At 34.8% G+C, this 27,374-nt stretch overlaps 3 protein-coding genes across 8 annotated transcripts; 2 read left to right on the top strand and 1 right to left on the bottom strand.

The window, feature by feature from the left end:
* Positions 1-2,969: 2,969 nt before the first annotated feature.
* Positions 2,970-22,061, bottom strand: LOC129571972 (arrestin domain-containing protein 17-like). 2 transcript variants are annotated; one of them, XM_055451868.1, is made up of 6 exons: positions 21,986-22,061; positions 21,432-21,924; positions 19,739-19,867; positions 11,871-12,082; positions 4,703-4,897; positions 2,970-4,616 (listed from the first exon to the last, which is right to left on the bottom strand). In XM_055451868.1, exons 2-6 carry the CDS (start codon positions 21,550-21,552, stop codon positions 4,416-4,418), a joined length of 858 nt encoding a protein of 285 aa, XP_055307843.1. In that variant the 5' UTR covers positions 21,553-21,924; positions 21,986-22,061; the 3' UTR covers positions 2,970-4,415. The 2 variants fall into 2 exon arrangements, with proteins under 2 accessions (XP_055307843.1, XP_055307844.1); XM_055451869.1 differs by having other exon boundaries at positions 21,999-22,059.
* A 24-nt stretch (positions 22,062-22,085) lies between these two features.
* Positions 22,086-24,645, top strand: LOC129571971 (NF-kappa-B essential modulator). Of its 5 annotated transcripts, none has more exons than XM_055451863.1 (7): positions 22,086-22,375; positions 22,690-23,067; positions 23,354-23,441; positions 23,517-23,647; positions 23,715-24,086; positions 24,161-24,297; positions 24,387-24,645. In XM_055451863.1, the coding sequence occupies exons 1-7, from the start codon at positions 22,328-22,330 to the stop codon at positions 24,535-24,537; spliced, it is 1,305 nt and encodes a 434-aa protein (XP_055307838.1). In that variant the 5' UTR covers positions 22,086-22,327; the 3' UTR covers positions 24,538-24,645. The 5 variants fall into 5 exon arrangements, with proteins under 5 accessions (XP_055307838.1, XP_055307840.1, XP_055307841.1 ...); XM_055451865.1 differs by having other exon boundaries at positions 22,086-22,560; XM_055451866.1 differs by having other exon boundaries at positions 22,086-22,564.
* A 64-nt stretch (positions 24,646-24,709) lies between these two features.
* LOC129571973 (ras-related protein Rab6) lies at positions 24,710-26,883 on the top strand. The gene is made up of 2 exons (XM_055451871.1): positions 24,710-25,148; positions 25,248-26,883. The coding sequence occupies exons 1-2, from the start codon at positions 24,955-24,957 to the stop codon at positions 25,690-25,692; spliced, it is 639 nt and encodes a 212-aa protein (XP_055307846.1). The 5' UTR covers positions 24,710-24,954; the 3' UTR covers positions 25,693-26,883.
* The last annotated feature ends 491 nt before the right edge of the window (positions 26,884-27,374 follow it).

Here is a 27,374-nt window from a genome sequence, read left to right as displayed (position 1 = left end):
ATGATAAGAAAAAAAAAGTTCTATATAAAATTAGCTTTTTTATGTGCACGATTTGCGCGCAACTGATAAGAGATAAGAGATAACTGTCTTCAGCTTAGTTATAGAAGACCTCAAGTACTACAACTTTGCCGAAGACACCATGTTGTTATCTCTTATCAGTTGCGCGAAAACCATGAAGACCGCGAAGGCTAGACGGTACTACAACATATTCTACTTTAACGCCAACAGAATCATCAGAAAACATACTCGCCTTTTCAAAAATATAAATCGAAGAAAAAACATACTCCACTCTCAATCTCACCCATAGATATGTATTATATTATATTTTGAACCGCAATAGCAATGATCTTAGACCATAATCGACGAAATTCGTGCGGCAGGTTGCTTCAAAATTCTGAAACAGGACATCCATGATACTTTAACAATTCATACTCAGTATATCGTAGAGATAGACTTTTTGAACGTGGTGGCGGCGTATTAATTGCAACGAAAAATGAGAAGAAAGCGAAGAAATAAAATACCTGGTGCGGAAAACTTGGAATACATGTGTGTAAAGGCCAGCACAAAATCACACAATGTTTTCGTATCATGGATTATTTTAAGGATTTTTTAGAACGGATCAGAATTTTGAAGAAATACAAAGAGTGTTTTTTTAATATTGATCGAGCGAAGTTTAGTTGAAGTGTCAAGAGTACTAAGATCCAGTGATTATTTAATATTGGCTCTTTTACAGTTAAACCAGTATATCCAAACATATTTAAGGTGGTCAAAAAGTTAAAATCAAGCGAGCGTAGCGACCCAAATTTTTTAATTCAACTCCAATCAGTCCAGCATTGTCATATGGTTGCTAAATTTTCATAAAGATAAAAACTGAGCCACCTAAAGCGTAACCCCATCTTATATGCTCGAAGAATGTCGCTTTCAAATTATGTATTAACCATATAAATAACTTTAAGGATTTTGGAAATGCCAATATCCGTTGACCGATATTTAAATCGTGAAGCTTTTTTCGATTGCCAAAAAGGACGAGATCAAAATTTTATCATATTGGATTTAGTACTGGTCACACTGATACACTTTTTTCTGCTTATTACACGTTAGCCACAACAAGAATTACTGTTTTTTACAAGAATATTTTAGAATTTGTAAACAAGTTCGGCAGACTCATACAAAGCGAACAATCATCACATAAAGTGTGCAGTCGATGTAGCTGATTATTGCAATAAGAATGTTTGCAATAATCAGCGAAATATGTTTTTTCGCTATCTAGTAGACAGTGTCTACCAATATGTCGAAAATTAATCCGTTCTCTACCAAGTGTTTGAAAAATTAAAACATTTGTAAAGTGTTCGGTAAAAAATAGTTTAAATTCAGTCATTTTGAAAGGAAGTTTTTCGAAAAATTGCTTAAGAAAAGGCAAAAAACATGATCAAACTAACGAAGACTTACGAATCACTTTCCAATTTGGAGCGGACCATTTGACTTTTGGAACGGACCAAAATGGCAAGAACGGACCATTAAAATAATCCATGTTTCGTTTACAGCGCCTACATTCCACCAAACTCACCACAAGCAACATATAAGGTAAGGTATAACATGTTGTTATTTTTGTTGATGACTTTAATTTACCGCATGTGGAATGGGCAATTGACAGCGATGATGACAGCATTTTGGTTTCAACACTATTTGAACCTGAGTCATCTGCCACTTTTATCCAGGGACTCATGAGTCATGAGCATGGGAGTCCACCGGGTAAATCATGTCCGTAATAAATCAAAAAGTCATCTATTGGATTTGTTCTTTACTAATGATTTCACAAACATTACAATTGAACGAGTTAAGCATGCAATTGTTTTGACGAGAGTGGACAAGCATCACCCACCGATATTAGCAACATTTAAATGGCATGAAAACACACCCACACAACCTCTGCCGATAACGACAGAGTGGCATTCAATTTTAAGCGAGCAAACTTTGACGAGATGAATACAACCTAGCAAACATCGATTTTAACGAAACGTTCCACGGAAAGACATTCATCAAAAAGGTTAAAATTTTGCAACCAAATGTGTATCAACGTACATCGTCAAGCCAAAGCGAAAGTGTCCATGGAAGAATAGTCTCCTACAAAGGCTCAAAAATTGGAAAACCAAGGCATGGAATCGTTACAGACTTCAAACCATACTTTAAATGGAAATATATTTTGGCATCTCGCGAATTTGATAAACTCTGTGTTGTGGACTGCTGCTCTGTTGTGTGTGAAAAATGAAAAAACCGTCCAAAATTGTTATAAAATCGTCCAAAAAATATTACAAAAATGGAAAAAATTTGGTCGATTTTCTCATTTTTTTTGCCAGTTTTGAAAATAAAAATATAAAAAAATCTAAATCTGTTTTCGTCTCCAACTCTGAAACCCGAATTTCATCCAAAATATTTAGAAAATCGTCCAAACAATTTCGAAATTCGTTCAAAATATTGAGAAAATCACCCAAAATATTTAGGAAATCTCCCATCTTGGACAGAAACCGAAACGAGGCCGAAAATCAAACGCCAAATCGGCCTTGCACAAGCCAAAAAATGCTTGAACTCGCCTGCTTTTCTTTATTGTCTAATGTTACTCATTATTATAATCATAATTTGGGAGATTTTCTAAATTTTTTTGACGAATTTGAAAATATTTTGGAATCTAAAATTTGGATGAAATTCGAATTTCAGAGTTGGGGACGAAAACAGATTTGGACGTTTTTTTATTTTTATTTTCAAAACCGGCAAAAAATGCATATATATCGACTTCAACGATTTATATTTGTTCGCCTTGCAGAGCATCGGTGGACCGGCACTTGTGTGTCGCGCGACAGTGGAAGGAAAGTTTCAATCGAAATTAGTACGGAAGCAACACTACGGTGGTATGATCGATTTTAATTATAGCTACCATTGACTGTGATATGACCATCCATTGATTCGGTGATTGTTTTGACCTATTATTATTTGCATGTAATGGAAACAAGTTTAGTTTAATCAATGTTCAGGCGTAAATAAGTATAAATTGTTTGTATCTCTTGGTCTTGGCATGAATTGTCGATTCAAAACTACCAATGGGACCTGTTTAGATTAGACCAGCGCTGTCCAACCTTTTTTTTACGTTGGCCACAAAAGTGACCAAGCGTTCAATCCAATGGCCACTTTTTTTATAAAACAAGAAATGCAGTACACACAGAAGAAAATTTGATTTTTGTTTGTTTTTTTTATTGAATATTCGGTTATTAGTGATTAGTGGGATGGTTGGCATTCTTTATTTTCTGTCAGTTTATTAAAATCGGGTATCAATTGGGCTAGTTCGCAACGAAGTTCAGATTCCAAATTTGGTTGTGAGAGTGCATTGCGGTATTTATTTTAACGACGTGTGAGACTGGAGAATGAAGCCTCACAAACGTATGTGGATTTGAAAGAAATAAAAAAACCCTTCAAACATACAGTTACTTATTTTGTTTTTATTGCTGCAATATTGCTCTTTCTGCTATTTTCGCCTTGCAAATCAAAAATTCGTTTGAAAAAAATAAGTTGGTCAAAGGATCAAATCATTTACTGAAAAAACTAGAAATATAATAGAGAAATTATCAGAATCTTCGCGTTGGCCACAAATGGCCAAGTGGCCACAGGTTGGACAGCGCTGGATTAGACATAAAACTTCTCTTCAATTTATCACCTCTTTGATAAATTGAACGATGACTTTTGTTGTCACTCGGGCCGAAACTATACTGTTTAACGCTTCAACAGGCCTTTCATTTTACACGTTTAAGTTAGGCATTCTTGGACCGTTGACATATCAGCCTCCTACAGACATCTTCTTATTTGGTTAAAATCTGTATTTTTTTTAACTAGTCGAGAACCAATATTTGTGTAAAATCAAAATATCCACTGTATAATTGTGGTATTGTACAAACAAGAAAAGATCAGGTTTTTCACGGCTCTTGAAGTCATTTTCCTGCAAAACTAAATATTCTGCCAGTTTTGGGCGGTGTAAATAAATAAAAAGAAATAAATAATTCCATAAAGCAAGAAATTTTCAAGGCGATGAAGTAAGAATTCATTATTCAGCGCCCTATTTCACGCAGTTCTGCTCATTGACTTGAGACAGTAAAAATTTGCAGAGAGCAAAGTTAATTATAATGAATTATCCCATTGTAAAATAATAATAAATTTTGTTCAGTGACACCTCTATTCTAGGGGAATCACACATTCAAATATTCACAATATTCACAAATATTCAAACATCAATATTCACATCATATGCGCAATATTTAGAATATTCACAGTATATTCACGCAAACGTACGCGTGAATATTCACAATATTCATAACTTTTTGAAAGAGTGTGATTCCCCGCACAGATGTTCTATTCTACTTGAAGCACAGTTAAATTACAACCTGTATTTCGTATTTCACTCGGCACACCGAACTTGACGTCAAGTCAGTTGGTGGCGATGATGGTATTTCAATTCCAATCGTGTACAGTACGCTTTTTTCTCGCCCACATCCACCGGGTATGTGTTCACTTAATCGAATTTTTTCTGCCTTGCGATGAGAGTTCATTTGATTCGATTTATAAATTAGAATCTTGTTTGAGAAACGGAATGTGAAAAAAGTGAGTTTACAGAAAATAAAATTGATAAAGATAATTGAGTCTTATTAAAAATACTAACTTGGAAAAACTCCACTTTGAAATTTTTTACGTTTTTTGTGCTTTGATTTTCCGCTTCAAGTATTAGATCTATGCGCTGACCAGATGTGAAACCAGTTGAGGGCAATTTTGCTGTAATTAACAATGGCATTGTTTTAAAACAAAACAATAAACAACATAAGTAGAACTCCTTTCGCTTTTCCACACTTATAGAATCCTGAAAAAAGAATGATAAAAAGAACATATAGTGTATGTATGTTAACATTCCATTAATGATTAATGTGGCTTAAGATATTGACTGACGAAAATCCTATTTTATTCCTCACAATCTTGAATTCATACAAATCTTCCGAATATCCATATTTGATATCTACAAAGTCGCTCAATTTGACACTTTTTGCGTACCTGAACTGGACTTGGAGTTCACGCGAACGTGAAGCCTCGATATTAGCTTTCCCAGAGGGTACCCTAATCGGTTATCTTTCCATCTTTAAAAATTATTTGAGCGCCTCTTGTACAGCAGGTTTTATATGAACTTTGAGTGAGCCACTTTTAAATGAGCAAATACAAATTGTGTTTTAAACAATCAAGGCATATTTTAACCGGTAGTTCTACCGGATACCGGTAGTTAAAATTATATAATTTGAACACAGGGCCGTATCCAGAAATTTTGCGTGTAATAGGTGCTTCTACTTTAGGATTTGATAGCTTGGCCCCCTATAAAAGAAAAATTTTGAAATAAAAACTGGGGGGTGCTCTTTGACATTTTTCAAGTTATAGGTCAAAAACTTAGTTTGGTCTGTAACTTTTCGAATTTGTTGTGAAATTCGAAATCTATAAATGATAATGTGGAAACAATTTATTTCAATTAAATACGACCATCGGTGTTATGAATTTTGCCGAAAAAATTATAGTTTTAAATGAGTCGATTTTTAGGTGAACTTTTTTGGTCAAGCCATTTTTTTCAATTTTTCAAGTCAATTTCGCATATTTTATGCATATTTATTACATTTCTTGCGAAAATTTGGCAAATTATTCAATGCAATTTATGCGCTCGAGCTGTTCACTTGAAATGCACAAAAATGATTAGCAGCTACTTCACACGCAACAATTGCAAATCCGACTAATAACAATCGCTATTTTTCGAATTCTTCTTTATTGAAATGATTTCTTTTATCGTTTTTTAGCTTTCCATAAACATTTTTCATCAAAATTGTTTCAGTTTTCTATCGATTTATGAAGTGTTTCACAATTCCCAACCATTTTTTAAAATCGAAAAATCAAGGTTTTTTTGCCAAATTTTTTAAGTCGATTCGAATTTCAACAAGCGACAAGTGCCAAAAGTTATGTTTTTACACGTACTATATCGTACGAGTTGAAAATTTGGAAAAATGTTAATTCATTAGCATGTCATTAAATTAGGTAAAAGTGCGTTTCACCATTCCCCCCTCCCTCCTACATTTTTCAAAACATTTGGATGGGAGGTACCCTTAAATCGATTCCAATTGGCATGAAACTTTCTGAGATTTCATTTTTTAGTGGAAAAATAAGATTCTCAAAGTTTTGTGGTAATTGTGATAGTGGAAGTGTGCTTTCTAGCTTCAGAGTATGATAGAATCTCTTTGGAAACCGCAATTGCCTATCTCGAAAACTAGACGTGCCAGAGCAATTAGAGTAAAACTAATGAGTGATTCGGATTCAGCGGCCCCAAAAACCACGGAAATTAGTTCTCTTCTCTGTGGGTGTTTTTTGCTGTTACATAGTGTAATTTGTAGCAAAAGCATAATATATAATTTATATTTACACGGTTGTTCGTTATCATACAGTAGTGCCGACAGCTTCTTTATTTCTATTTCTATTTCGAATCCAGAAATAAGTTCATTTATGTTCAGTCAAAATAGCATTGTATGCAGGGCATATTTTAAGGAATTTCAGTGACTACATTCAGCTAACATAATATTTGCTCATAAGCGTTATCTCATAATTAGCTGCAGCTATTATGATTTTGTGACTTGACACCCAGAACAAAATCCTTAAACCTTTGAATTTGTGACATATTTCCATGAAAAGCATTGAAATATTTGTTACAAACTCAACGGTTTCATGATATTTTTTTGGGTGCCAAGCCACAAAATCAAAATAGCTGCAGCTTATTATGAGATAATTCTTATGAGCAAATATTATGTTAGCGTAGTTACTGAAATTCCTCAAAATATGCCCAGCATACAATGCTATTTTGACTGAACACAAATGAACTTATTTCTGGTTTCGAAATAGAAATATAAAAGCTGTCGGCACTACTGTATGATAACGAACAACCGTGTAAATATAAATTATCTATTGTACTTTTGCTACAAATTGAACATATATATATACGGACAAATAGACACACATAAAAACCAATAGTATGGTTTCGATAGTAGACCAAGAGCCCACCGTACAACAACTTTTTTTCTTGTGCACTGCAGAAATTCATAAAATCAACATCTTCCCACAATACTCTAACACAAATGTACCACTTGTTTCAATGAAATTGGGCGGATCGCTTTATTCACGGCTTTATTCGCGCTACGCGAAAAAGTATACTTTTTCGCACCAGTATCGCAGAAATTTGTATTAAATCTTCATTCGGATCTAACTAACTTAAAAATAAAATATCTGCACCGAAAAGTGAGCGGTTTGCTTAAAAAATAGAATTAAAAGATTTACACTTCGGATCATTTTGTTCTGAAGGCATTGAACGCACCCATCGCTTGCACTGACATTCAACGTTCGTTAAGTTTATGATGACAGCTACATTTGAAGTGTAAATATTTTACTTCTATTTTTTAAGCAAACCGCTCACTTTTCGGTGCAGATATTTCATTTATAAGTTAGTTAGATCCGAATGAAGATTTATTACAAATTTCTGCGATACTGGTGCGAAAAAAGTATACTTTTTCGCGTAGCGCGAATAAAGTCGTGAATAAAGCGATCCGCCCAATTTCATTGAAACAAGTGGCACATCTGTGTTAGAGTATTGTGGGAAGATGTTAATTTCATGAATTTCTGCAGTGCACAAGAAACAAAGTTGTTTGTACGGTGGGCTCTTGGTCTATAGTTTGGATTCACACGATTCGATAGTTGGGCTCAAATGATGACGATTGGTACGAATATAACTTCCCCAGTTCACAGGGCGGTTCCCCAGGAGCCCCCGAAGTACGAAAAATCGGCGATTTTCGAAAATCTACCTTCTAAACGGGGAATTTTGCTATCATCTCTTCGGCAAAGTAGTAGATCTTGACGAGATAAGAAACATTGCTGAACATGTTATCCCCAAAAATCCACCCCTTTGAAATTAAATAGTTAGAAATAGCAATCGAAATGTAAATGTGAACGCATCCTAAAATGTAACATGAAGTTTGACATTTGACAGATGACTTGACTTTGACGTTTGATTTTTCAATAAACGTTCTTCTTGTTATTACACTCAAACCGACTGGACGTGTTTCAATATTCAAAGCCGTAATTTTTATCAGGTTATGGGCCCAGAAACGACGAAAAAGCAAAAATATTAGGAGAATTTTGAAGAAATACCATCAGTGAGTATTTTGGTCGACCGAATTTTTATAAAGAGTCGCGTGTTGAGGTGTATGGTGAAGCAAACGAACGATCGAACGAAAATGAGTACCGCTGACGAGAAATGTTCCGTACCGCAATTGAGAGAGCAAAAGCAATGGTTACCGTGGAAATTTCTAGTGAGAATTTTGCTTCGTGCGGCTGAAATTTACGATGTTGTGACAGGCACAGACAAAGAGCCGAAATCGACCGATGCGGGTTATGATACCACAAAACATACGGCATGGACGAAACGTGATGTGAGAGCGCAGAAAATCATTGCAACGAGTGTGATTGACGAAGCATTGCTGCATATCATGAGTTGTGAGATATCGAAGCAGATGTGGGACAAATTGCACAGTGTGTATGAGCAAAAGTCGGAATCATGTGTTCATTTGTTGCTTGAGCGATACTACGCGTTTACGAAAGATCCAAACGACGATATGGCCGCGTTTTTCACAAAATTGGATGAAATTGTGCAACAGCTCCGTGATTTGGGTGAGACATTTTCCGAGCGCCAATTGATATCGAAAGTGTTGAGAATTTTGCCTGCGGAAATGAGTCATTTCAGTTCAGCCTGGGATTCGACAGCCGAAGGAAAGCGTACATTTTTGAAATTGCGCGAACCGTAATCCGATAGCAATACATTGCTTCTTATGGAGCCTGAATGGATGGATTTTTGTAAGAGCGCCTCTAGTGAAAATATCTTAGAATGATGGAATATTTCGAACTTTAATACGCTTTTCTGCTAATTTATCCAAACTCACCTCTTAAGTGGTAAATTAAAACCAATAAATACATATTTACACATCGAAATATCTCGAAAACGGCTGGGAAAATCGGCAAAATGGACCGTGGTTCACTCCCTAAAGGGAGTGTAGACACCCGGCTGGTTTGATGGCCCAAAGCTCAAATCCAGTGGATTCGGGCTGATCCATGGGCTCTCAGGATTTGGTCTGATTCCCAGCTTTTCCTTTCCTGTGAGCATCTTTACAAGTCACACTCATGTTTTGTATGGAATTTCACCACAGGGCAAGTGCTGGGATCAGGCCAAATCCCGATAACCCATGGATGAGCTCAAATCCACCAGATTTGAGCTTTGGGCCATCAAACCAGCCGGGTGTCTACACTCCCTTTAGGGAGTGACACCACGGTCCATTTTGCCGATTTTCCCAGCCGTTTTCGAGATATTTTCATGTGTAGTTTAATGAGAAAGATATCCGCCATGACAGCATTTTGGCCCGCCATGTTGGTATTTTGGTTTATATTAACAGAACATTCTCTACTTTGACAGTCAACGTTTCTAAACGTAAACACAAATATTATCTGTCATAATCACATTCACCACTTCTAATGTGCTTCAAAAAGCTTCTTACAGCGCCATCCATCCGAAGCGTTTGAAACATTAAAGGCTTTTGCTGATTTTTTCTGCCGCATTTTCATTCGAGCTATCGCCTTATGGCGCGAACGGCTCATGGTCGAAGAAATACGTATTTCGAAGGCTAGTGAGGGAAATGAAATGCAACAGTCAGCGATGTCGGCACGAATGGCAAATCGATCGATGAAACCGAGAGAAAAAAGGATTTTGAAGTGCTTTGAGTGTGGTACTGAGGGACATTTTCTAAGAGATTGCCCGAATTTGAACAAGAAAAAAGAAAATCATGAGGCGATGATTGTTTTGAGTGTGATTGAGAGTGGAGGAGACGATTGGTTTCTGGATTCGTGTGCCACGTATCACATCTGTAGCAACAGAAGCTGGTTCATGGGATATCGCCTGCTTGAAGTGAAACAGGAGGTGACGGCTGGCAACGGCGAACCGATGAACGCAATTGGAATTGGAGATATTTTTGTGCCGATGTATGATGGATCGAAGTGGAACGACGGTATTGTTCGCAACGTGTATCATGTGCCAGGCATCGAAGCGAATTTGATCTCAGCTGGTCAATTGAGTGAAAACGGATTTGAATTGTCGTTGAATCGTAATGGTAGCGCGATACGCAAGAATGGATTGACGGCCACAGTGGGAACTCGACACAGGAATTTGTTCAAATTGACAATGAAAGTGAAGTCACAAGCGAAAAATGTTCGATCGATCGAGAGCAAAAGAGAGAAAAGTGTCACAAGCAATCGATGTGTTTTGCCGAGAGTGACAGTGCGTCACAATGTCGATGAGAATAAAAGTGACGTGAACGAAGACGACGAAAAAGATGTGTGCGGCAGTAGCGATGAGCGTGGCGGAAACGATGAAGTGTTTGAAGCGGCCAGCGATGCGAATGAAAAGAATGAAGTGAACGATTCGATCATCAACGAGAAGCCAACACGATCGCATGAAGAGCTTGACTCGGATGAAGAAGATGCCGAGAATGCGGACAGAAATGATCGGCGGATGGATTTTTTTGGAATGTGGAAGAAAGTCTCCGGGCTGATGTGATGGTATGAAAATTTAAAGAAGTTAAATTTTTATTTTATATTTTTTCAGTAGAGCCAGTCGAGTGGCTCGGTACTGAAAGCGAAAACAAAATCTGAACTGAACTTGGAAATGGATACGAGAAACAGAGAGAGAATCGCATGGCGACGAATTGAATCAACATTTTGGATTTTTGTTTCAATTAGTTAAACTGTTTTTCGAGTAATTCATTTAAAGTTAGATTTTTGATTCATTCAAAGTTTGAATTTAGAGAGAGTTGAATTTTCATTATATTTTGAATTGTTTGGAAATTAACTGTTAGATTTGAACGAGAAAATGAATTGTTAGTTTGTAAGATTTACATTAGATTGAGAGAGAGTGTTAGAAATAGCAATCGAAATGTAAATGTGAACCCATCTTAAGATGAACATGAAGTTTGACATTTGACAGATGACTTGACTTTGACGTTTGATTTTTCAATAAACGTTCTTCTTGTTATTACATTCAAACCGACTGGACGTGTTTCAATATTCAAAGCCAAGTTTTTGTCAAGTTTTAGGGCGACTTAAAATTTACCTATTTTCAAGGGTGGTTTTTATAGTGAAGGGGTGGTTTTTTGGGGTAACATGTTCAGCAATGTTTCTTATCTCGTCAAGATCTACAACTGATTGCCGAAGAGATGATAGCAAAATTCCGTTTATTCCCAGCCGTTTAGAAGTTTGATTTTAGAAAATCGCCGATTTTTCGTACTTTGGGGGCTCCTGGGGAACCGCCCTGTGAACTGGGGGAAGTTATATTTGTACCAATCGTGAGCCCAACTATCGAATCCAGGTGGAATTTTGTGAAAATGTTTCTGAAACACTCATACGTTTACTGGTTAGGTTTAGGTTTTAATACTTTAAAACGTTTCATGGGGTTTCAATAGAGTTTTCCCCACCATAATTGTCTTCTATGAATCAAAAGTAATTTAAATAAGTAAAAAATTGTAAAGAGAATGGAACTTGTACGAAGAGTCGCACTTCGAAAAGGAACGAGTCCCAATGGAACTGGTTCAATGATTAGACTCGAAAAATATTTGAAAAAAAAGAGGAAATTGCGTTGTATAGCCCGTATCATATCAATAGTTGGAGTAATTTCCCATTATGTCAGTGAATTTTTGCCAAATAGTTTGTTCATTATTGCATACCTTTAGCTCAAACATTTCATTCAAATTAACAGGCTTTGTGACAGTAAAAGGTTTTTCAAAAATTTTATCCGGCCAAATGGGAACATTTATAGTAACAGTCGCCGCATAACGGATGCTGCCAAAAGTTCCTTCCAATGACGTTGGTAAGTCTTCAGGAAGCTGACACGAAAAGCTATATTTATATACATCTGGCTTTAGTGTTATCGGTTCACCTAGATATAAAGAAAAACAAATGATACCGTAAAAGTAAGAAATAGACTCATTAGAAGAGAATTTTATCTATAAGTAAGATGGAAGCAAACTTTGAGCAAAAAAGAAACAAAAAATTTGGCAAGTAGAAGTGACACAAGTCAGTATTAGGTGGAAAAACAGTTTTTCACATTTTTCCACACACACTGAGCGAAATGAGGTCGTTAGAATCACCAACATGAAGTTGTAAACGAGCGAATTCCAACCAGGGTTGGACATTTCCCAAAATTTTCTCCACATATACCCTTATCCTTAACTGAGTGCAGAAAATTTTGCGAAATGTCCAACCCTGGTTGGAATTCGCTCGTTTACAACTTCATGTTGGTGATTCTGACAACCTTATTTCTCTCTGTGTATTCTGATATTATATTAGAATCTTGATTACTGGGCGAAAAATATCTAATACATTATATTTTTTGACATCGGTTTAGTTTCCATAGATACTGTATACACATTTTTGTAGTATTTGTTGTTTCATATACACTATATCCCCATTAGGGTATCTCAAATGCCAAAAGTTTTAAATATCGCAGCTCCCCGACCCGAATCGGAAAATTGGGGCCGAAAAAATAAATTTAAGCCATTTTCCGACATACTTTTTCTAATAAAATCCACTCGCCCGGGAGGTATATAGTTTGTAGGGGAGAAAGATCCATCAATTGAAGAATATTCGAAAATTTTGGTACAATATCGCAATTATACTGGACAACAGATGGCTGAATCTTACTTATCAATTTTGGTCAATATTACAGTGCTCTGAAGTGCAATACTGAGCTCTTTCAGGTGAATATATGGCCAAAATCGACCGAAATTTCACATTTTTGCTACAAATAACGTCATAAAACCCCAAAAACACTACTTTAATATAATACTCTAATAATACTCTTAATTTTCACTAAATATACTGTGCAGCAATTTAGTGAGCGAGACCCAATGAGCAAAAATATGATGAATCAAACGCAGGTTTGCCAACAACCGCGTTGACGTGGCGCTGTCAACAATGTTGCCCCATTCATTTGAACTTTGCATTATATTCAGCCAGAGCTTGGCGGTGTTTAACAAAATGAATTTAAAAAAATCTTTTTATTTATTTTCATCATAAAAAATGCACACTGCGTGTTCGATTGGGCACCTCAAAAGAAGAAAATTTGGTTCTGGGACATATGCTGAAAAGTTAACTCACTGCGCACTAAACTTTTGTCTGATTCATATCTTGATGACCTTTTCAGACTAGGGGAGGACGGGGCTATTCGGCGCACTTTTCTCAAATATTTAAAATCTCCCGACCTAGTCATGCAATCTGACTCATTGTTTTATCATATGATAGGTATTGTCAATGCGAATCTTTTGACGCTAACACTTATGGTGTGTGACCCACCCAGAAATTTTTTCTGGCCAATTTCCCGACTACCATTTTTTTTGGGGCAAACCGACGCACTATACAAATCAAAATTAAGTAATCGAGTAAAATCTTTTATGTTTAACGATGTTTATGAATACCAATAAGATATGATAATATTATTTGAGAAATGGATGAAAATTAGAGTAGCAGTATTTTTCTTGGCTGCAGTGGGTGATATCTTCACCCCGACGACAGTTTTTTATATAATGGGCGTCTCTCTCCAATTCTATCTTTTTTAATAAGTTAAGAGCAGTCAGAATGGAATCAAAATCGATGTTTCTCCTGGCTGAAACATACAGAACATGAAAAAGTTTTGAAAGAATTTTTTATACCATTTTTGATATTCAAATTGTTATTTCTAACTCGTGAGCGCAAGTTTGAAGAATTAGAATTAAAAGCGAGGACACTTTGTATTTTTCATGCAAAACAATGACTTTTTCTAGCAAAAAATCATGTCGAGTGAATAATTCACGAAAGCAATATTCATAATTATAATCATAAATTTTGATAATTGAAATTAACCGTGAATTTTAGGTTTATGCATGTTGAGCGTACATCGAGCAATGGTAAAGGAATATATGGACAGTTTATGCGAAGAAGTCCTCACCCGGGCTGGAATTTTAAGTCATTCCACCAAAATCGTTCGGAATTGGAGTGAAAGAGGGAGATTCCACTATTTTGCAGCGTTCCACCGGAATTTTTTCTCACACATTTCACTCTTCCTTGAATTATCGGAATAATTCCGATGGAACGGTGAAAAATTACGTACGAAAAAAATAATTCCGAACGATTTCGGTGGAATTCTTAGAATTCCAGCCCCGATTCGCTAAAGACCCGAGAAAATTACTTTTCTAATAATCAACATGAATATTTTACTGAATAATTTAATTTTATAGTGGATTTTGATGATACTGAAAACATTAAAATATATCCTCGTTTTTTTATTGAAAAAATTAACCCTCTACTGCGCCATTTTTTTTATTATTATTATTATTCCGCACCATACAGCGTTTCTTCGCCAGAGGTGGTTTATTTAGCATAAATAAATCTTGTTATATTTACAATGTTTGCAATGGGATAATTAATTCTATTTGACTTTACTCTCTCCAAATTCTATTTCTCTTAAAATAATCAGCTACTCTCTGTTTTACAGTATTTGTACTTGTGTTAAAATCAATTAAATAAGTATCACAATTCGGAATAGTAGTAATATTACATTCATCTGGTAAATTAGGCGGTTTGATAGGAACAAAGTATTTATAAAATTCATTGTATGTACTCAACATATAATTGATAGGTTCAAACTTGGAATAGCAATTTTGATGCGTCGGTAATGAAAGGAAATCTGAGTTTCTTGTCCAATGTCGCGGTGTTTTAAAACTTATTTTGCTCAAAATGTATTTCGATGAAGTATTTCCACATATCACATTGTGGACAAGTGATATTTGTGCTATCTTTCTCCGCTCTTCCAGCGTAATCATTTGTAATTCAAGCAGTCGGCATTCGTATGGCGGCTTCCTGAATCTGTGTGGCCACTTCATTTTGCGCAGTGCAAACAATAAAAACTGCTTTTGGATCGATTCAACTCGTGCAATTTTTTCATCGGTGTATGGGTTCCAAATTTGGGAAGCATATTCCACAATCGGCAATACAAATGTGAAAAATAATTTCTTTATTGTCCATGGATCATCAAATTCATATCCAAATCGTTTAATCCATGCTAAACGTGATTTCGCCTTGGCTGTAATATACTCAATGTGTGCATTAAAATTCAATTTATGGTCAAGTATCACCCCAAGATCCTTTATCACGTCAACTCGATCGATTTTTTCGTTGCCAATGGAATATTCGAAGTTAAATTTCAGGTGGCCACGATGAAAAGACACAAATTTGGTCTTAGATACATTTAGCTTTAGCTTGTTCCGGTTAAAGCATTCAACAAGCCTATTTAAGTCAGCTTGTAATTCCAGACAATCATCATAATGTCTGATGTGTTTCCATAGGCGAGTGTCATCAGCAAACGACTGAAGTATTGAGTTTCTTATGTGTTTTGGTAAATCAATGATGAACAACAGAAACAATGTAGCACCAATCGGGTAACCCTGACCAGTTCCCGATGTAACTTCAATAGGGCTCGACATGTCATTATTCAATTTGACAATCTGTTGGCGACCATACAAATACGATTTGATCCACTTGAGTAATTGTTGATTCAGTCCCATAATATCTAATTTGCGTATTAGTAAATCAATGTTGACCGAGTCAAAGGCCTTCGCAATATCCAAGTAAATTGCATCGGTTTGTATTTGGTTTTTCATTCCTAAAATTGCACACGATGTAAATTCAGCCAAATTTGTAGTTGTAGATTTTCCCTTCACAAATCCATGTTGACTGTTATCAATAATATTCTCCATGTGATAATTAAGGTGTTTGGCAACGATGGAATCAAGCAACTTCGGTATTACACACTGCAGGGCTACACCACGATAGTTTTCAACTTTAGCTTTAACACCGCTTTTGTGCACCGGTCTAACGAATCAACATTTCCAAATTTCAGGCACAAATCCAGTGTCTAATGATTTCTTCAGCATGTGTGTTATTGGCTTCAACAATGCTGTAGTACATTCTTTGACAAAAATATTTGGTATTCCATCAGGTCCAGATACCATGTTGTTTGGAAGGTTATTTATCGAATCCATAACCAACTCCTCAGTAATGTTGATAGTTGGAAAAATAGCACACAGATCCTTTAGCAATGGTTCATCTTCAGAATAATTCTCATTTTTGGTATAGTCCGGTTCAGTGTACGCTTTGGCAAAATGTGTTGCGAAAAATTGTGCTATCTCACCTCGGTTACTACTTTTCTTATCCCCAAGAACCATTTCATTCGGAAGATCATCATTCGTCTTTTTGGAACCATTCACGAATTCGAAAAACTTCTGTGGATCTTCATTGATAAGGTTTTCCATTTCAAGTTTGTAGTTTCTATATGCCAAACGTGCGCTCTTTTTGTATTCTCTTCTCAATTTGGAGTGTTCTTTTTTGGCGTAGTTTTTTTCTTCAATGGTATGTCTGGATGCTATGTATTTGTATTGATTATTGACTCTATTCTTCAAATTGGTAAGGTCATTATTAAACCATTTTGGGTGACTTGAAAGCTTCTTCGTTTTCATCACAACATTCGATGAAATTACTGAATCAATCAGTTCGTAGAACTTTGTGATATGCGAGTCCAAATCATCACCGGAAAACATTTCCATCCAATCGACGTCATTCAGCGACTCATTTATGGTATCGTAATCGGCATTCATAAAATCTCGGTAACTATAATTCGAAGTTGGTTTAAATTGGTTACAATCAAAATTACCAATATTTATCTCATACGATATGTGATGTGACTCCTGGTTCAGTAGGTGATAATCATTTTTGGAACAATTGACGAAATCGGTGCTGTTAGTCCAAACTAAATCAAGCATAGCTCATTCAAGTTGCCATTTTTGTTGATTTGCACAAGGCCCAGATCATGACAGGTGTCCAAAACGACCATTTCTTTTTCAGATGAAGCACTCATTGGAATGGCTATGTCAGCATCTTCAGCATCATCAGTATACCAATCCAATCGTGACAAATTAAAATCCCCAGATACTATTAAAATATCTTCGTTCTTCATCATTGCAGCTATTTCCTTCAACGACTCCATATTTGCCTTATATACAGCGACAGGCGAATCAGGCCTAATGTATAATTCAACTAGAAATATGTTTCGATTCATTTTTTTACAGAGCTCGGAATTTTATTCTAGGCTAATTTTGAGCCAAAAATGCCAAAAAAAATAATGAAAAGCTCGATACAGTTTTCCTTTAGCCGGAAAACTAGGAAAATTACACCCCGCCAAAAGGCGGTCTTGCGTGTATTTACGCCTTCCTTCAGCCCGCCAAAAGGCGGCCTTGCGCGCTAACTAGAGTTCTCACTAAAGGGGATATTTTTGTATTTTTCCTGTTTTCAATGTAATTTCAACTTCTAGACAACATAACAATAAAACTTCAAGTTGAAATACAATAAAACATTGCCAGATTATAGCTCTGAGTATCCTATCTCTGCTGGTATATAACATATAGGCCAACATTTCTTGTGAGGGGTACTTCTAGTGCAGCGCTGTCCAACCTGTGGCCACTTGGCCATTTGTGGCCAACGCGAAAATTTTAGTGGCCAACGCGAAAATTTAAGTGGCCAACGCGAAGATTCTGATAATTTTTCTATTATATTTCTAGTTTTTTCAGTAAATGATTTGATCTTTTGACCAACTTATTTTTTTCAAACGAATTTTTGATTTGCAAGACGAAAATAGCAGAAACTGCAATATTGCAGCAATAAAAACAAAATAAGTAACTGTATGTTTGAAGGGTTTTTTTGTCGCAACGTTATTTCTTTCAAATCCACATACGTTTGTGAGGCTTCATTCTCCAGTCTCACACGTCGTTAAAATAAATACCGCAATGCACTCTCACAACCAAATTTGGAATCTGAACTTCGTTGCGAACTAGCTCAATTGATACCCGATTTTAATAAACTGACAGAAAATAAAGAATGCCAACCATCCCACTAATCACTAATAACCGAATATTCAATAAAAAAAAACAAACAAAAATCAAATTTTCTTCTGTGTGTACTGCATTTCTTGTTTTATAAAAAAAGTGGCCATTGGATTGAACGCTTGGTCACTTTTGTGGCCAACGTAAAAAAAAGGTTGGACAGCGCTGTTCTAGTGTATATATTTGAATTAAGAATGAAAAGAAATGGGAAGAATTTACAGTTCAGAACCCATTCTCTAGCAACCCTATACTTAATAGTATTGAAAATCACCCTGATTATAGTCCTAGTTATCCTTCTTTCAGCGGCAATATAGCATGTGGGACAATTTATCTTGTGAAAGGTACCTCTAGTGTACCTATTTGAAGTCAGAATGAGGAAAACTGAGAAAGAATCAATTTTCTAGACTTATTTCTGGGCAATTCTACACTGGAATTTAATGAAAATTTCCCAGACTATAGTCTCGGATGTACCCTTTCCAACGGTATGTTAGAAGTGGTACTTTTGATCTACATTTTTCAATTCGGAATGAAGAAATATTATGAAAACCGCCAAAAGGCGGTCTTGCGAATTGTGAATTTTTTCTTTCCTCTACTCGCAAGACCGCCTTTTGGCGGGCCCGCTATATTGAGGCCCCAAATTGTAACCAAATATAAAAATGATGCATTATTGCAATAATGATCAAAATCAAATGAATACCTCCTAATTTACCTGCAAAAAAATCAACGACCACTGAAAATAGTTTTTAAAGTATTTAGAGCTTACCCGAAAAAAATGTAAATTCAGAAAATGATTTTTTCTCAAAATTTCACTTTTGAGGGCCCATAACTCGGCCCCGGCTTGACATATATTATAAAATTTATATATCAATTTGAACCTAAAGGCCTATCCAATGCAACGCTACCATATTTTTGACCATCTATAACATGGTACGCAAACTATGGGCCATTTTGTGCACCCCGCCTTTTGGCGGTCTTACAAACTAGAGGGTTAATAAATGTCCTCGTTTTCCAGCTATTTTTTATTTTGCTGCTACCACGAAAAAATCCTGAGAACGCTCTTGGATATATTGACTGCGTCGGTTTGCCCCGTGCGTCGAATAGCCCCGTTCTCCCCTACTTGTTAAAATATCTCAAAGAAGAACCATTTTTGGTGCAATTAGATTGGGATATTTGGATTTGCCGCAGAAAATTACTCAAAAATTAGTTGATAAGCCGTTCCAACAAATATTATATTTTAATTTGAATAATAAAACCGAAGAAAACGTCACTTGTGTTCGACGAGTACCTCTAATAGTCAACTTTATGGTCTATAATGGTCCCTAATATATAATATATAGCGTTCCCGTGCTTCGTTTTTTCCTATTTTTCAGTGTTTGCAGGAAGTGGTTTTCCCATTGAGAAATCGCGGCTATGAAATCCATACTGTCGACAACATTCGACCTGCCTCTAGTGGTCGTACACAACACACACACACTACAGACACAAAGGCATACGGTCTGCGTGAGCCACTTGATTATCGGCCGTGCATACGCTTATATGATTGATATTTCCAATGTTGTCGTTTCATACCCTTGGGATAAATGCTCTATTGATAAAATAATATTGTATTTATTATCAAATATTACCGTCTTCTTCGCCAATAAAGTAGATCCGTGTCGATAAATAACATTCCTTCCCACGATATGCGATCCGTTTATCACCTGAATTTTCGTTCCATAGACACTCCGCATTACCAACAAAGGTTATATATATTCCTGGAAGCGTTGATAGAGAGAGAGAGAGCGAACAAGTGAGATACACATCAGTGTGTCACACATGTTCATTCTTTGCTTTAAAAATGTTGTCAAATTATTATAAAAATATCATTTCCTTTCATTGGATTCAGTTTTGCTTCAAACTTGGGTTATTATATATTATTGTACGGATAAAATTTTATCCGATAGGGCTATAATGGCACCAGATCCCTAGGAAATTGTGACCGAAAATGCGGGAAGTTATGACCGGCAGCCAAATTCACATCAGATTAAAGAGAAAGGGATAGATGGTTGAATTTTATCACCAGCTGATAACAAGCCCACTTTGCGAAGCAAATTGATTATTTCGTTTCAAGTTTCACAGCAAACTCATATTTTGCGTACTACATGACAAACAATGTTTTCACTTTTTTAAATAAATAAAAAAAATCCATATTTTAATTCATTTCTGATAATACGCACCCTGTTTTTTTTTTTGTTATATAAATAATATAGGTATAAAAAAAGGAAGTTTCTTTAGTGCTAAAAATCGGCTTCAATATCTTCAAAAAACGTTAGAAAAAACAACAAACCAATATCTCTCGAGGGGGAAATCACTCTTTTCACTGAAAAGTAATAGTTGAAAAGGAAATTAATTTGAAAAGTAATTGAAAGAAAAGAAGTAATTGCAGAAGTAATTTTTGACCGAAAATTACATCCAAAATGTCAAATATTACATCTTCAATTATTCCTTTTTTTCTTTCAATTACTTTTTCTCCGACTATTACTTTTCAATGAAAAATAATTGAAAAGGGGGATTTCCCCCTCGATATCTCTCAAGGGGGAAAGTACTAGATTTGTATAATTCAAGTAATGCGATCTAGTACAAAAATAATCCCAAATAATCCTTCGGAATTCTCCATAATTCTCAATAATGCTCAATATTGCTATGCATAATACCAACACCCAATAGCTAAACATAATTGTATTTCACTTTTGTTTATTGGCATTATGCATAGCATTATTGAGCACTATTGAGAATTATGGAGAATTCCGAAGGATTATTTGGTATTAGTTTTGTACTAGATCGCATTACTTGAATTATACAAATCTAGTACTTTCCCCCTTGATATCTCTACATTTCATATAGTGCAGGGAAACTTGGTTTGTGTGACTACTATTAGAACAATTAAATTAATCGAATTAATGTGTTACTTTCTTTCATGAAACAAGACAACCTATTTTGAAACCAAACAAGAAGAAGAACTTATTAGGCCATTATATGCAATGTTTGAAAGAGTCCATACGGAAGGAGAAGAAAGCACTTAATCAGAGGAGTAACATTGGCATCATCATAGTCCATCATCAGACCAACGTGGTACATTACCACAGCAATCATTCAAGCAGAATGTTATCATTGGAAAGTCGTCGTTACTATTATTATGGTTTGCATCATGGTTAGTTTGGATTATAAAAATGCTCTTTTTGTGAACTTTCATATTTTTTCGTGTTAAAAAGTCTTAAATTGCCTATGACTATAATGGTTGAGAAATAATTTCGAAAGGAAAACATATATATTTCTAACCTTTAATAATTTTCTCCTTATGAAATGTTATTATCACACTTCCCTTTATTTTTTCTCCGCCGTAAAATACTCTGTTCGTATTGTTATTTTCAAAAAGGATTTCACACGATGTTTTATTCATTGTTCCTAAATTTTTGCAGAAACAGAGCTCCAAATCTAGTAAAAGGGTTTGACCTTTGTTGACAACCAAAACTATTTATTCAAATCTTAAATTCAATTTTTTTTCTCGACTTGGATTTTTTCAGAATATTTTATTATTATTATGTATATACGTATACAAATATATATTTATATATCATAATTTGTTGATTAACACTAACATAAATGATGAAACAATAACAATTGAACACACAATATTGAAATACGCATTAACAAAACAGAATGAATGGATGTGATGGGCGTTTCGGTTTTGCCTTTTTTTCTTCGCACATTTTCAGCTATAGAAATACGCAACGCTCGGATGTCGGAGAAAATTCCTCAAATGACTGGAGATCTAAAGCGAAAAGTGTCGAGATTTCTATACGGCGTGAAGTATATAAGAATAATTTTCGTACATCAGTTTCTGACCATATCAATGAAATATTTGATAGTAGATGTTTCCACGCATGTCACGTACCAATAAAATTACAGTTATTTTACATTTTACAGATGTATATGTAATGTTTTTGAATACTACCGATAATAACAAATGAAGCTATTTGCCATTAAAATTTAGATTGTATACCAATTACAATTGTAAGCATTGATTTATTGCAATTACAAATGTCTACGATAAAAAGTAACCAAAAAAACCGCCAAATCATTTAGAACGAAATTGAACAAGCTTCAAGTCATATGATTTTGACAGCAGCTTTTTTTAGTACAGTATATAAGGGTTTTTCAATGTATTAGTACACATGTGTGTTGAAGTATTTGTCGCTCGTACATCTTTAACTTCCGAAAAAGTACATTATTTACGACTAACTAATTGTTGTTTTGTGCGCACATATTATTGTTGTCAAAACCGAACCAGTATACTTGATGCTTTCATCAAAATCACAGTTTATTTGAACAAAATCAGGAATTCAATATATTTAAAATAATTTTCGGGAAACCGCTGAGTTTTTGTGTTTTCAATTCCAATAAAATTGTTTGTAATTTTTTTTTCGCATCTTACCGTAATTTTTCTTTCATTCGGCCTTAAATTCGTAAATACATCAGTTTGAATTATAAAAAACAACATTGAATTTTCATTAAAAAAAACTTGTAATTACACTAGAAAATCGAAGTCAAGATGTCGGCTGATGATTCGTTCATTGTGCTTGAGGAAACCCCATCAATGTTGCAGTTTAGTCTTTTAAATACACCTGGGCATCATCCTTCTAGCTTGTTAAATACATCAATTCTGGACACTGGAACTATAACGAAGGGTATCGACACCGAGAACAGCTCCAATGTATTATCCGACGCTGCATCAAAATTTAACGATGAAATCAAAGAGTCAATAGTTGACTTATCTTCTACGTTGAGCACAAAAAGTCAGTCAGTCAACAATATAAACGCAGATGTCGACGATCAACAACGAAAACAAAAACCACCAAAAACAACATTGGCACAAAGTTTTCTTTTAGGAGATATCAACTGCGATAAAATGAAGGTAACAATTTAATGACATTTGTGCGAGGGGAAAATTACTCTTTTCACTGAAAAGTAATAGTTGGAAAAAAAGTAATTTGAAAAGTAATTGAAAAAAAAGTAATTTCATCCAAAATGTCAAATATTACATCTTCAATTAATTTTTTTTCTTCGAATTACTCTTCAAATTACTTATTCTTCAACTATTAAATTTTCAATGAATAGTTGAATGAGCTCGCATTTGTGCTAATCATTATTTTTATCCTCATACTATGTTTTTATTTTGTGTATCCTATGTGTAAATTTAGAGCTATTTGCCTAGTCTTAGTAATTCGATCCAAAAAGAAGATGTTGAGAAGTGGCAACATTTAATCCAAGAGCGTAATGATCTGAAAGGTATTTAAAGAAAGCATAAATAAATTAGTTGAGAAGTTCAGGGAATGGCTTAATTTTGTTTTCTTTTTTTGTCAGACGCCCTTCAACGAACGAATACAGCCATGCGACAACAATATTCTATGGTGAATAATTGGCAAAACAGTGTTAAAGACTTGAAGGAAAATCATGAGACAGAACTAAACAAATTTCGCAACATAAATGATGAAGTGAGTTAACATATACATATTATATAATTGTTACAAAAAATACACTGCATATTTAATTTCTGTTTAGTTATTCCATCAAAATTACGATCTGCAAGCCAAAGTTGCTGAATTGCAACATTTAGCAGAATTAAGCCGTAAAACCTGTATACAAACTGAAAAAAATCTATTGATCACCGACAAATTTGAGAAAGAAGAACTGGAGAAGCAAATACAAAGCTTAAAGTTGGAACTAGCTAACACAATCGCAACGAATGTAGAAATAGAGGAAGCACACCAAGAAACAAAGGTGAAACTAGTAGCAATTCAGGAACTTTTTAAGAATTCAACAGCTGAAATTGCTAACTTGAAGAAGAAGAACGAATGTCTACAACGTGATCTTGATGAAACAAAAGCCTTGGCTTCTCAATACTGTGAAAATATGAACATGATTCAGACGCAGGTAACAGCGCTTGAAAAGGATTTGGTTGGTTTGTTTGTTCGTCCTAACCTTTGTCCTTTACTTTTTACATTCAGTGTGACGTTTTCCGAAACGACTTTGAACTGGAACGAAAGCAACGCGAAGAAATGGCTTGCGAAAGGGACCAGATGATTGCTGATATTAAAATGTTGAAAAAGCGTAATCAAGCCTTAGTAGATGAAGCTCAATCATAGTAAGTTTACTTTGAGTAATCTAATCACTGTGACAATTCAATCATGTCACTATTTTTCCATAAATTATCAACCTTTATTTACATTGCAGTTATACTGAAACTTCGGCTAGTCTAACGTCCAATGTAAGCATCGAAGATAATAACGAGATACAGACATTTGTGTGTCCATTATGTTCGAACGCTTACACACAACTGAACGATTTGGAAAGTCATGTTCAAAGCTGTTTAGAAAAGAATTAATATTAAATTGAAATTGAATAAATTGTTATTGTTCTATGAAATGTGTTTCAATATTATAATTGTTCGTAATATAAAAATAAAAACTTGAAACTGATATAATGTAATAAACCTTTCTTCATAATTTCTATATTTCCTAGATGTCGCTGCAATCAATAATTTTTGCACGTTTGACGTTTCTTGTATGGACAACGCCAATGTCGCTTTGACGTGTCATTTACAATACATTATATTATTCATTTTATAATTAGTGGATAGGGCAATCGAAAAGAGGTGCAGAAAATCTGAATTGCAACTAAATTATATTTATAGTTGATTGAATTAATCACTACACTTCGCATACAAAATTGAATATACGAACAATCAATAAACAAAAATTGAATAAAACTCTCCAGTGGAAAAAAAGGCAAAAGACAAAAGATGTCGACTAGTGGTGATTTCGGTAATCCATTGCGGAAATTTAAATTGGTATTTTTGGGTGAACAAAGTGTAGGCAAAACATCCCTGATTACCCGCTTCATGTATGACAGTTTTGACAATACATACCAAGCGACAATAGGCATTGATTTTCTATCTAAAACCATGTACTTAGAAGACCGCACAGTGCGTCTGCAGTAAGTGTTACATTTTTGATTATATGCCGAAAGTATCAAATTGTAGGTATTTGCTTTGCTAACTTCACTGTGTATTCTGTTCCTTTTATGTTTCCTAAGATTATGGGATACGGCGGGTCAAGAACGTTTCCGATCATTGATCCCTTCCTATATTCGTGATTCAACTGTAGCTGTCGTTGTGTACGATATAACAAATGCCAATTCATTCCATCAAACTTCGAAGTGGATAGATGATGTGCGAACTGAACGAGGAAGTGATGTGATCATAATGCTGGTTGGAAATAAAACGGACTTGTCTGATAAACGTCAAGTATCAACTGAGGAAGGTGAACGTAAAGCAAAAGAATTGAATGTAATGTTTATTGAAACCAGTGCGAAGTCTGGTTACAATGTAAAGCAATTATTTAGAAGAGTTGCGGCCGCTTTGCCGGGTATGGATTCAACAGAGAATAAATCACCTGAAGATATGCAAGAGGTTGTGCTAAAAGATTCACCAAACGAAATTAAAGACGCTGAAAGTCGTTGTAATTGCTTGAATATGTAGAAAAGAACAATTGTAGGCAAATGAAATGAGGAGAAACTTTTATTACCGTATTTATGTTAGATCACTTGAACCAAAAGATCTGTTACATGATCGTTTCGAGAAAAAATCGAAAAACGAGCCTATTTTCAGTGATTTTGATGGTATAGAACAGACCGAAAGAAAAATAATAAATAATAATAGTAATTATAATGAATTAATTGAAACACTATAAATTAAACTTAAATTAACAACATGCATTAATGAAACTCATATATATATATATATATGAAACTTTTATATATTTGTATATTCTGAAGTGTCGAAACTTAGTTCTCACCTATTTGCAGAATTATTCATTTAACTCACATAATTTTTGTAAACGAAATATGAGTTGCACATTCGCATATTCGACTATTAACGATAAAGTAAACAAGTTATGAATCTTCTAACATACAGTGTTTCAAAACAAGATCACTGCCCTTTTTTAAATTTTTAAATACAAAACCAAAATTCGAAAATTCGGTTTTCGTTGTTTAGCTTGAACGATTACAATTTTTTAAAATCACTTTTGAAATATGGTAAAAGAATCTAAGAATATTTTCATCATATCTAGAGGGTCTAGCCAACTTCATCCCGAAAACACGTCAATCAAATCAAATAAATTCCGCGATATATGATAATTCTATAATTAATGCATGCATTCAATATGTATTTCAAAAGTGATTGAATTAAGTTGTAATGTATCTAAACATAAGTTTTAAACGAGAAAAAAAATATCCAGCAATACGGAAGCCTGTATGCTGGGGCACATTGATAAAAATCATTGAAAAAGTAAAACCGGCTCACCAAGATTTAATCATCTGCACCATCCCATTTTCTATATCTAGTGATCTTATTTTGTATTGAGGCCTGTTTTATGAAATCTAATATCGGATAAAAAACGAGTATGTTGGAATATTAGTGGCGATTGTGCTTCTTTAAACTGCATTTTTTTCAGAACCACAACACAGTAAAGAAAATAAAAACAAGAAGAACATTTCTAGTTTCATATTCATTTCGAAAAAAAAAGAAATATTCTGGAAAAACTATATTGTGAATTTAAAAACTGAGATTCTGAGTAACAAAAAATCGTTTACAACTAAAAATCACCGGTCTAGTCCACATTGCTTGAACTACACGAAAACGTTTAAACTAGTGGAAAAACAGCGTTTTTTCTTACGGAGTTGAAAAAAAGCGTTATGTTGTGTTTTGTTTGGCTGCCTATTCTCAGCGAATATTCATATTTGGCTGCCTATTCGCTATTCATATTATTACATTACAGAAAGAAGATCAAAAAATACAATCAGTCTTGCATTATATCGCTTGAAAGTTAAAAAAGAAAGTTGGTTCAAATACATTTGAACATATGCAAATACAAAAAAATATCATGCTAAATCTATGGGTGAGATTGAGAGTAGTGTATGTTTGATTGACTTTGTTACGAAAGAGAAGAGCAAGTTTCTGTCGACTTAAAAATGGTTAAAAGCGAGTATGTTCGTTTTTAGCGGGTCCTCGCGGTTTTTCACGGTTTCCGCGGAACTGATAAGAGATAACAACTTGGTGTCTTCGGCAAAGTTGTAGCACTCGAGGTCTTCTATAACATCGCTGAAGAAAGCTATCTCTTATCTCTTATCAGTTCCGCGAAAAATGATAAGAAAAAAAAA

Source organism: Sitodiplosis mosellana, unplaced genomic scaffold (assembly GCF_009176505.1).
Source record: "Sitodiplosis mosellana isolate CC-2019 unplaced genomic scaffold, AAFC_SMos_1.0 Smas_scaffold_3878, whole genome shotgun sequence".
NCBI classification, from domain to species: domain Eukaryota; kingdom Metazoa; phylum Arthropoda; class Insecta; order Diptera; family Cecidomyiidae; genus Sitodiplosis; species Sitodiplosis mosellana.
The sequence above is the reverse complement of the archived record's forward strand: the minus strand, read 5'-3'. Positions and strand labels throughout refer to the sequence as shown.